At 37.2% G+C, this 12,395-nt stretch overlaps 1 protein-coding gene across 4 annotated transcripts in view; it reads right to left on the reverse strand.

Annotated features, from left to right (window-relative positions):
• Positions 1–12,395, reverse strand: part of LOC119740276 (77 kDa echinoderm microtubule-associated protein-like) — a 74,254-nt gene that overhangs the window by 46,578 nt on the left and 15,281 nt on the right. For 3 of the 4 annotated variants that reach the window (XM_038215539.1, XM_038215537.1, XM_038215536.1), the window contains exons 3-4: positions 8,782–8,820; positions 4,388–4,592 (exon numbers count right to left, since the gene is read on the reverse strand). In XM_038215539.1, the coding sequence (XP_038071467.1) occupies positions 4,388–4,592; positions 8,782–8,820 (244 nt within the window). The remainder of the gene's footprint in view (positions 1–4,387; positions 4,593–8,781; positions 8,821–12,395) is intronic. The other variant, XM_038215538.1, reaches the window with a different exon arrangement.

Below are 12,395 nucleotides of genomic sequence, written 5' to 3' on the forward strand. Positions count from 1 at the left end.
AACCTAAACAGCTAGAATGCAAAATGTACCTTAAATGTTTGAATGGTATACTGAGTTCTTTCAATATCCTATCTGGTTTCATTTTTAGATAAATGAATAAAAAATATGTAATCCATAGACTTCATTTCTCAAACTGAGTATCATCGTGATGATATTTTGAGATGATTTGATGTACATGTACATCACCTTTGATGTTTAACTGCTGACATAATTTGGTCAGTTTTTTTACAGCACTGTACACTTGTACTTTTCAAATATACCTGTAGGGGCCATCCAAAGTCCACATTTTAGTTGCATTATTATGAACTGATTTAAAAACGGGGTTTCAATATTAAATAAAGAACAACAAAAAGCAATGCATGGGCACATTTTTGGTATGGAATGTGTATTTTGAACTTTTGTAAGGTTTTGAAAAATGTTCAAAGTAGAATGGAGACAGCAGCTCGAGTTTTGACAAACAATTGGTTGATACGTACAGTGAATGGCCTTTGAGCATGAGAAAATAAGCAATTTAAAAAAAAAAGGGGCAAATTACAATACATATAACTGTATATTATCATTTTTTTTCTTATCAGCCAGAATGCTTTGAACGGAGAAAAGTTAATGATTTGTTTAAACAAATTGACGACGGAGGAGTTATATCGATGGTGTCCCAACATCAATATTTTGCTACTTTACGATCTAATAGTTTCTGGGAGTCAGCATTATGCAGTGGTAATTCTCAGTTCTTTCAATGGTAATTTCCTTGTTTTCCTTCTACACGCCCCAAGTTGGAGTCCTTGCCAACTGGGTCTTATGTGTTACATTTTTTTTTCAGCCTCACCCCAAATAGCAAATTAAAGGTATAGTCCATCATTTGTAATTTGTGCATTTTGTTCGTTTGAAGCAACAAACATGCTCAAAATCTACAGAAGGGTGATGAACAACTAACATGATGAAGTTTTAGCTCAGCTTCAGCTGTATATTTCGCGAAAAACAGCATTCTAGGATCTTGATTTCAAATCAAAAGTTGCTTAATCATGTTTTGAATCGGGCCTGAATTCAGCATCCGAGACACATTCTCACTGAGCCAATTGCAGCTACGCGATGTCGCGCACTGATCCGACGAATTATAGATGGCGCGCGTGGGTGTGCGTCGTGTCAACGCTTGGGCGTGCTTCGCTGAATACAAAAAAACGAACTACTAAGGGAAATTTCCAACAGTGCGTCTTAAAAAGCACCTTTGGAAAGGCCTTCTTTTGTTGATTTCTTCAAAATGACAGCCTGCCAAAAAGAATAATTTCACAGGGAATTTAGTTCCCTTATATTCTTTCAACCAAGTATGTTTTTCAACAATAATTACGTCAGTTACTTTTTGGATAGCTGCAAATGATGGACTATAGCTTGAAAGTATTGTTTTGAGTAATCTAGCTTTCACATGTATTGCAAAGATTAATACCACACCACAACAACATATGAATAAAGGATAAACGGTGCATATCAAATTAATATACATTTTACTTTGTAATCAAACAAATCTTTGGTTCCAACTGCAAATTTATTCAAATTTAAACCAAAAAAAATGAGACAAAATGCTTGGATGGTCACAGTGGCAAACTGTTCCTTTAACTGACCCACAAGAGAAATGGCGGGAAAACCAAGCAAGTGGGAGCTGATAATATAATACAGCATTTGACTTCCTGCATAAAACTTACAGCACACAATGAATGCATTACGTGTGATGCTAAAAATAGAATGATTACAAACACACATGTTCAGGGTCTATCTGATTATTGTTGAGCGTGTCACTGGAGATAGGGGACGTGGTGTGCAATGACGTGGTCTGCAATGGCATGTACCGGTATGAACAATTACACAATCCAGGAAGAATAAATACCAGTACTTAATGTTTACTTTCCTGTTTTCTTGTAACCATGCACACGTGCAAGACATTAGAATAATGTGCTACATTGTACACTACATATAAAACTGCAGAACTACAGAACTAAACTACAGTGTTCTCTAAATATATGTTCTAGGCCAAGATTACAAAACATGTTGTTAAAGGGAATGTACAACATTTGCTTTTGCTGCAATTTTCATAAATAAATAGATTTGGAGGGTTAGTATGTTATATTGTTGCACTGACTTGTTTCATGTTTTGGGTTCGTACGGTAGATGCTGCAAAAACCAAGACAACCAATCATATTCTTGTACTCTGGTCCCCTGACCCCACTTAAGTTAAGATGAAACAGAGCAATTTATAGACTTTGGGGAATTGTAAGATCAGAGAATCAGTCTAGCACGCTTGTAGTCTTCACAGGTGTGTAAGCCACAACTTTACAGGATGCTTTAGTATGTCATTCCCTAACAATCCAGTTAAGATCATTTCGTGATAATTTGATCATTTCGTTTTTTTGATGTTTGCAAATGTTATATCTTCCCTTTAATACAGATAGGCCTACATATTACAGACACCCTTTTGACCTTAGAAATAAAAATGAAAATATAGCTTTTTTATAAAAAGTAAATTTCACTTATACATGTATTACTGCAAGCATCTGTGACTTCACAAGATATACATGTTCACTCTATACTCATATAATTTTGTGTACTAGTAGAAGACAATTGCATAACTTCTAAAAATGTTGAAAACATAAAGTACATGTACATACTGTACTTCTTTGATTCTAAATGGACACAAAAATGGATCCCATCTTGTAAATCTACATGTAAATACAGTATCCATGGCAGAATAAACTGAGTGAATGAAACCAAATTTTAAACACTCTCATTTCAAACTGGTAAAAAAAACAACGGTTGTATTTTCAAATCCAATTTTACATTAAGTTTGATTATATATTATGGCACACACTTTGGCAGGCACATGCACACACTGTGCAAAACTCATCAATGGGAATAGGGATTCAATGGGAACACAGCATGGTTCAATATTAAAATCACTGAATGATATCAGACAAATGACTGAGGTTAGTAGGCAAACCAAACCCAAAATGCAAAACAACCCTTCCCCTTTCTAAACAGGCACCTCCACTGCACATTTTCTACTACCAAACAATATTTTTCCCCAGAAATTCTTTGATTTAAAGGTTTGGAATTATATCTAGCAGTGGAATTATAGGGTCTAATATCTTTTAAATGAAATTCTTCTGATCTTCACAATTGCAGCAAAGTTTCAAAAATGTTCAAACATTTTCATTCAACCAAGCTTTTCCATGCCACACACAAAAATCAATAAGATGCATTCAATTCAAAACAGATGAGCATAGCTGCAACAATGTGGCTCAAAGAATTAAAAATATCAATTGATATATGCAAATGTGACCAGCATGTTGACATTCCAAAAGCATCATTCATTAAATGATACATGCAGTCAAATATTTATGTCAGAATGTGATAGTTAGAATAGTTACATGTATGTTAATTTTGCTAAAAGTCACGCCTTCCAATGGAATGGGCCTCAAATCATCATTAAAAGAAATTATCTGTTTGCTTATAATCCCAGTCATCTTGAAAATTTGCTGCCAACAATTCTAATTTGATTGATTCTGATGAGTGACTAATCTGAAAACTATGCATTCTGATTTTTGAATTGAATCACAAACTCAAAAGCCACATTGTATCTGTGAGAAAAAAATACCTTCAACTGAAAATAGAGGGGTATAAAAAGAATTTGGTTTTAGTGCACCCACACCCATCAACATCTACCCGTAATACTAAGGACACCAAAACAAAAGAATCCCCAAAAAAATTCAAAAAGTAACATTATCATTCACCGGTAATATACAACATTTGCTTTTGCTGTAATATTGAGGAATGGATGGATTCGGGGTTTGTATTTTATAGCAAATATTGTATAAAGTTTTGTGTTCATACGCTGGAAAAACCAAGAAAAAAAATACTGCTCTCGTAAGTCTGGTTCCCTGACCCTACTTCAGATGAAACAGAGCATCTTATAGATGTCGGTGGAATTGTCAGGTCAGGGAGTCGGACTAGCTACCGTAGCTTGAACCCATTCACAAATGTGCAACTGACTGCAAACAAAATGTGGACTAAATAAATTTTGTAAATTGGGGGCAGTATTTGAAAAAAAGGCAGCTTTTTCCCCCAGCGATGATCGGCCAACCATCATTGGAAATTGATACAAAAATTCCATTTTCTTGAAAAAGACAGCACACCAGGTGCCATGATTTCACAGAATGCTTGAAACTATTATTCACTTACAGTCAGTAAGGTATTCCAAAATAATTTGGTAGTTTTGTTTTCTCCCGTTTGCAAATGTTGTATATTACCGTACCTTTAACTTTCAACCACGAGAGATCTGTATAGGATTCCAATATGCTCTTTGAAAGAATTGATTTTTTTCCCATGAGGAATTCCTACTTACCCAGAAGTTGGGAAGCTATAGCTGTCCTGGGAGCCCCATTTGCGGAGTTTCCCGTCGCTACCCGAGGAATTGCTCCCGAAGGACCCTGTTCTGCCCCGCCTTTGGGACTCGGGCGTCGCCGGCGAGAGTAAGATTTTGGTTCTGGACTTGGTGACATCATTGTACATGGGAGGTCTGGATGGCAAGGGAGAGTGGCTTAAAAACCCTACAAAAAAATAATAATAATAAAGCGCAGAAAACATTACTAAGAGAAAAAACACAAAAAAGTTGAAAACAACCTCTGTTATTTATTTGGTTTATTGGTGCATATACACAGCAACATGTAGAAGAACCTTACTGATAAATTTGTATATTTTGCATGATACAAATGAATTTCTCTTAACTTGCACTTCATAGTAACACTTTTCTGGTCTTCATATGATGTATGAGCATAGGTACATGTACAGTGAAATCTTGATAAGTCAAAACTGTTAAGTCAAACAAAAAATCTGTTCCCTTCAGTGTAAAGCAATAATATACAACCCTGCTTAACTCAAAACTCTGCTTAATTCAAATTTTGGGTCTGTTCCCTTAAGGTTTGACTTAGTATCAAGATTTCACTACATACAAGAATGCATGTATTCAATTCCTATAGGCCTATTGTAACAGAAAACCTTTTAGTCTAATTACATGTATCACATATCATCAGTGCACCTGTACGTGTATGTATTAATTATGAAAAATATACATTTTAACTGCAACCTGTTTTCTGTTTACATTCAATGATAACATCTTGCAGATAAAATCATTCTCAAACTGTACTTTCACATTTGAACATTGTACACTATGATGCTTTATGCACCTTCCTCTATGAATAAATCTCTTGATATAATCTTACAGAAAATATGTACATGTATGTAAATGCCCTTGGGAAAATGTCAGCTGAATAAATTGATTCCCTTGTGCAAGCATCAATTTTATGGGGACAAGACAATACATACTAACAGTAAAATTAATTTCACAAAGGGTAAATGTGACCTACTGAGGCAAAATGAGGAATGTCCCCCAAAACCTTGTTTTGAGTAATCGACACCTGAAGTCGCATATACTTGAAAAATCATGTCAAAATCCATATTGATTGTTTTGTGTTTTTGAGTAGCCACGGTATCCAAAATTCACACTATGCAGTTTGGATGGGAAAAATATACCCACAAAAGTGGAAAAAGTGAAGACCGTTTTTCACTCCGGGCCGTTGGCGGTGCAATGCTTGTCTTTTTTTAAAAGCCGTTTTTCTTGAAATAAGGTTAGAGAAATTTGGCAGGACTCCAGGACACTGTTGAAGTTCCTGCAGCATATCTTTGGAAAAAATTAAGCTACAGATATACATGTAATGTTGGTATCGCTGGAAAGCCAATGATTTGTGCTTTAACATGATACACATAACATGAAAAGTCAAAGTTGGGGTTTATTCCTCATTATGCTATGGCAGGTCACAAATTATTAAGACATTTTTTTATATCACCAGTTTATATTCAACTTCCATTCAAGTAGTTGTCAAAAACTTCACAACCAGTGGCGTAGCCAGGGGGGGGGGGGCAACAGCCCCCTCCCCCTGAAACCTTGTCCCCCTCCCCCCCCCCTGAGATTTTGAGTTTCTACAAAAATTATCATTGATCTGCATGATGCCCCCCCATGAAATGTTCCAGCCCCCCCCGCCCCCCCCCCCCCCCCCCCCCCCCCCACTGAAAAATTCCTGGCTACGCCACTGTTCACAACTAATTGATAAGTTGCAGAAATGTGTCTAATTGTTAAAAATGTTATATACATGTAGATTTTTGAATGAGTTTCATTAAATGCGGCAAAACTCAAAGTGCACGACTGTAATAAACCTGATATACATGTATCTTGGCTCATCATTGCAGACCCCTATCCGAAGCCACCGTCCCTGGGGCTTACTTTACAGGTGGAGTTAAACAGCCCCCTCTATCATCACCAAATGCTCAACCAAGACCCTAATCATAAGACTCTGCAGTGGCATCAGGTGCTAAAAATTGGAGGCGTCAGGTGCTAAAAATTTGGAGGCTGGTGCTTTGGGCACCCGCGAAAACCAATGCCCAATGCCTGAAAATGAGCCAACATCCACGCAGTAACATTTCCTCAAGAAGCGATTCAATGTACAGTTTCACTTTTAGGATGGGATCGTGACTACTTAGTCATGGGAGGGGGTAGCCCCATAAATGTGGCCAATTTACTGGACTACCTCCGTAAACATAGGTCACACATCCACATGTACAAAAACGTGTCGCACTTTGCCAAATTTTGATATTCACATTTAGGCTTATTTTGTAGGGGTTTTTTGCTTTAGAAGCATACTCACCCTCTTTATAGGCTAATCAGAAAGTCTGCCTTTTTCAGATGTCTATTTTTCGTGAAATTTCCAGATTCATTTGCACACGTTTGCATATCAAAATTTCAACATGAAATTTCACAAAAATTAATCATCTGAAAAAGGCAGCACTTTCTGATTAGCCTATAAAGAGGGTGAGTATGCTTCTAAAGCAAAAAAAACCTACAAACTAAGCCTAAATGTGAAAATCAAAATTTGACAAAGTGCGACACGTTTTTGTACATGTGGAAGTGTGGCCTATGTTTACGGAGGTAGTCCAGTAAATAGGCCACATTTATGGGGCTAGGGAGGGGGTATATGGTACAGCCTCCAAATCCTCTAAATATTGCTTGCCCAATTTTGAAATATCAGTTTACTGAGTGAAAAATCTCCTCTTTTCAAATCCATACTTGTTACTTTGATGTCAAACGAAATACAAATGTTTGACTGCTGCATGATTAAAACATTTGGAGACAACCAACCGTGTTTCTTTCTTCTTCTTTTTTGAGTCGAGTTTTTTTGCCAAGTGACCCGACTTGCTTCCAAGAGTGCCCCTTCATTTTTTAATATTCGACTCTCAATATACTGCCCATGACTTGGAAAGTATTAGTAATCTGAAACGCAACCAGATTATAAACTTTTCAATGGTGAATGATATTTGAAGAAACCTTCACCATGTAATGAAACACCACAAAAGTTGATAAAAAAAAGTGATTAAATAAATATTTAAATGAGAAAATTTAATGAATGATGGGGAAATACAAGGACCGGGCTGTCATTTTTATTTAAGGAACAGCATGCAGCGTGCGGACTCAAACTTTTACCTCCATGTACTTAAACACTGCATCCTGTACTATCCTTAACTGAGAGCTTGTTACCCTTACACTTGATTGGAAATATCTCAGAAGCTGCGGGCCAACAAATTCGTGTTCATGCACGAGTCACGTGATTGTGCCATGTATTTTCTGGAAGTAGTCTCTTGAGTACAAAAATCAGCTTTTTGACCCCAGTGACCCCATGATGACCTTTGACCCCAGTTTGGTCTCATGTGACATGTTGGGGCTGGGCTACCGATACTTTTGACAAAGTTTGGTTGAAATCGGTCAAAATATGTAGGAGCACTAGACAATGTCAATGTTTGTTACTAACTAACTAACGTAGACATGATGATTTGGTGAGCTGCTATCCCGCAGCTAGAAAGCTGTGTGCTATTTCCTGGGTTTGCAGCATAGCTCTTGTTGCTAGCATCTTTATTTTGGGCATGATCCCTGGCTACATGGCATATATATACATGTACCTGTGGTTTATGGCTTCTGACAAGCGCCCCTTGAATAAAGACATTGACTAAATGGGGAACCGCCAACATAGGGCTGGATAGCTTAGTTGGTAGAGCACCAGAAAAGCAATCCAGAGGTTGTAGGTTCAAACCCCGCTTCTATCACTTTCTTTGTTTTAACCTTAAAAAGTGTATTTTTTAAAAACTTTTTAAATGTAGAATGCTAATTGTGACCCGCTCTGCAAAAATGAGTCTGATGTCGCATAATTTGAATTCAAGCTTTTGCCATTTTGAAATGGAAACAGTAAAAATTAGCTCAAAATTTGGATTTTTTTGTTTTTGTTTTATTTTGGTTGTTTGATAGTTTTAGTTCAAATATGTTACACAGAAATGTAAATATTGTAAGAAAAAGAAAAACATTATGAATCTTTGGTGCTTTTCTTGGTTAGTTACAGTGTATTTGTCATTTTTCAAAGCCTATTTTCTCCATTGAGACATTTCTTGCTTTGCAAAAACTTTACAGAATGAAACAAGCACAACAATGCAACCAAATGTCCTAGAGAGGTCCCTGATATATGAAATGAAAGCTTATTTCATTCCCATTTTATTAATGTAGTTAACTCAAAATGTCAGTTTTGCCACAACAGACTCATTTTTGCGGAGCGGGTCACAATTGAAGAGGCAAAATCTGGTTAGTACGAGGTTAACAGTGATATACGGAGTGCGGGTGTGTTTTAGTAAAAAACGGCTTACCTGTGAAATCTTTGATTTTGAAAGGTCCTTGCGGTAACCCTGTAAGGTGACATCCATAGTGCAGAGGATGTTAGCTTCAACAAACCATGAACCAGCATTCACCCACCGATGAGGAGATTGACACAAGCATTCTACACCTACATGCAGCATGCTCCAGACATGGACAGCAGGATGGTTGGTCGCTGGCTTGCTTGCTTGGGTTTTTGGTTTTAGTTCATGCAATGGGGGTGAGTTTGGCAGCCTATAGGGCAGGGGAAAGGCAGGTTTTGGGGTGAGGTTTTTTAGCAGTATTATGAGCCATGCAATATTAAAATAAACAAACAAAACGGAAGGACAAATCATAACTAAAAGCTCATCACAAAACACTTCCTTCTTGCCTTTCTTCTGTAACTATTCATTGATCTCTCAAGGTCTTTGAGATCAATCACTGGCGATCTTGATAAAGAATACAACTTTTCTGCAACTCTGTGTCTTTGGCTGATCATGCTTAGAATTAGAGTATAAGTTTACTGTACATACATGTAGGTGCACTGTATTGCACTGCCATGAAATCAATGCCTAAAAAATGAATGCAAAGAGGCAAGAAGAACGTGCATTGTGTACATGTATGTTAGTAGGCAAAATTAAAGCATGCATATATGCCACCAAAATTAATAGTTTAATGTGAACATAAAGCAAGCTCAGTTATAATTATGATACAGGGGATCATACACTTTATGTACATTTATGCACATGTGCGACAGAACTTCACACAATTTGAAACTGTTTTCACTGACCACTCACAAACACCTACTCAAACAGTGTAGGTACCTAACACTTAGATCTAACATACAGTAGTGCAGGAAACTTCAAAAGGAGAATTGTCAATATGGAAACTGTGTCCTGAAGGTTGTTCTAGAATGAAAGGAAACTGCAAGAATTGCATCAAGGTAGACTGCATCAAAGTAGAGAACTTCACCCGAGCAAGCGTTTTTTCCTCCCCAAATCATTCTTTATTAATTCAAGTCAACTCAACAGGCCTTCATATAAAGTTTTAGCCCTCTTGTCCAGGCATTACCAGTGGCACATCTAGGGAGGGCGGGTCTAAATCCCCCTCTTGGGCCACCCAAAAATAGGAAAATCAAGCAGAAGCACGCAACAGATGCCTGCTAAACCCTTTCTTGACCCAAACATGGATCAGCCTGTGATCCCCATCACTATTTCAGCTCCGCCACATCTTCCCAAACCCCTTCTAATTACCTTCCCTGAAAATGTGTTACATGTATATCAGACAGATGATTTCACTCAAATTTTAATTTTTTTTCCCCTTCAAGCTTGTTTCCTTAAAAATATGTGCATTTATAAGTTTGAGAGTTCTGCACTTTGCAAAATAAATTGAACAGGCCTTGTGCAAGCAGTACTTTGTACTAAGTAATAAAATTTGCCTCATAAATTACCGAATGGTCGTCCTCCATTATTTGTTCACTCGTAAAATGCAATACAGTTTGAAAAACATTTTGACAGCAGAGCTAACACAAACAGGTGGGCATGTTTACCCAAATGTGTACATTCATGAATTATAGACATTTTGCAAAATAAATGAAAGTTCAAGACATCAACTTAATTAAGCAACAAATGGGCGTTTTATGCTTTGTTGTATATAAAGCAAAGGTAACTTCTTATACACATACTAAATGTTTGTGCTCGATTATGTCACTGGTGTATGTACATCATAGACTGCATTCATTTATAAACAAGTGTTATTCAAAACATGCAAAACTCCACCTGACTCAATAATAACATCACATTTGACCAAACAACAACGTGTACATGTGTTTTGTTCAAGTTTACCAACTGAAGCCAGTGTAAGGTCAGAAAATTATCCATCGAAATGAAAGCTTTTTGCAATGAGCCGTTGAAAACGAAGTCGTTAACTCAATTTGTTGGCAATTTAATTTGGGTCACTTGTTTCCAATTGCTCTGGCTGTTTACTTACAAGTGTTTTAAACAACTGTTCAAATATTGTCTACAACTTCAAGATAGATGACAGAGTTTATGAAATTTGCTTCTTGGGCAAAATCTTTGTTTCAGTTGTCCTAATTCCAAGCTTTTTAGACTAGAGGTCACATTTCAGAATTGAAGTCACATTTTCCATATAAAGGTTTCTTAGAATTCTTCCAATGTACATTGTAAAGTGTATGTCAGAAATGTCTAATAGTAGCCGGTATCTCGTAGTCATACAGAATATCACTTCAAAAATTATTTTCACTAGATAAACAAAACTATTAATATTTCAGATTAGGACAATGACACATGCAATAAATATACATGCAGGGTGACAAAGGACGAGTTGCTTCAAGCAGACGGTTAAACATGAATAATTATGACAATGAATAACAACAGGCTATTGTCTTTGTGAGCAGATGGCCTGGCTCAGAGCCACACATGGGCGGGATTCATGCATGATATGTAGAAAAGAATACTGTCTATTGATAAGTATTGAACCAGGTCAGTCAATGAGCTTACTGTCAATAGCACAATGCAATGGTAACATTTCCATTTATTTTATGACAAGAATAGCAAACGTTTGCAATATGTTGCATTTTAGATGAGCATGTCAATATTCATGCAATCGTGTTTTCATCGTGAGTAACATGTGCGGGGATTTGGTACTCTTTAGTCAATTTTTGGTTTGGAAATTTGCAGGGAAGGGAATCCGACACCACATCTCATTCATGCAAAATGACACAAATGTACATGTACAGTACATACACAGAGGTAATTTTGAGGACATGTAAAAAAAAAAAAAAATGGATACAAAATGCACTCGCATGGATGATACGCTAACAAATTTTCATTAAAAAAAAAAAATAAAAAAAAAATTTGACTCAGAGTTACGACATGACAATTACAAATGTTTATCAGGCAAAACAAAAAGAGGTTTTTCCACATTTGAACAGAGTTTGTGACAAAATGGAACATGCAATGGTTTGATACAGCATGCAAAAGGTCTGATAAAACTTTTTAAAATCTGCAAAATTAATGAATTAAGTATTAATACAATGCGGGTGATTGCCAAAGAAGTGAGTCTGACAATTTTTTTAAAAAATGGGAGACATCTTTCTACAATGTATACACTGTAACACATTGTGATACAAAGTAAATTGTGATATTTTGTAAGACAAAAAGAAGTGAGTCTGACAATTTAAAAAAAAAAATGGGAGACATCTTTCTATACACTGTAACACATTGTGATACAAAGTAAACTGTGATATTTTGTAGGACCGTGACAAAAGTGCCATTAGAAATATACATGTAAGACACTGACACACAGCTTGCAGACCACCGTACTTCCGGGGTGAAGGAGGGGGAAAATGTCCTTTGACTTACTGAGGCAAGGGCGGATCTAGAGAGGTTAATGGTGGGGGTGGAGGTTGTGCTGGGGCAGGGGGGCAGAAGGGCTCTCTCGGGTGAAAATTGCCTTATTTTAGAAAATTTTGGCCACTGCCTGGGGGGGAAGGGGGGGAAGGGGGGGAAGGGGGGGGGGAGGGGGGGGAAGGGGGGGGAAGGGGGGGGGGGAAGGGGGGGGGGGAAGGGGGGGGGGGTGGAGCGCCTCCTGGATCTGACACTGTGAG

This window comes from Patiria miniata, unplaced genomic scaffold (assembly GCF_015706575.1).
Source record: "Patiria miniata isolate m_02_andy unplaced genomic scaffold, ASM1570657v1 HiC_scaffold_5, whole genome shotgun sequence".
NCBI lineage: Eukaryota > Metazoa > Echinodermata > Asteroidea > Valvatida > Asterinidae > Patiria > Patiria miniata.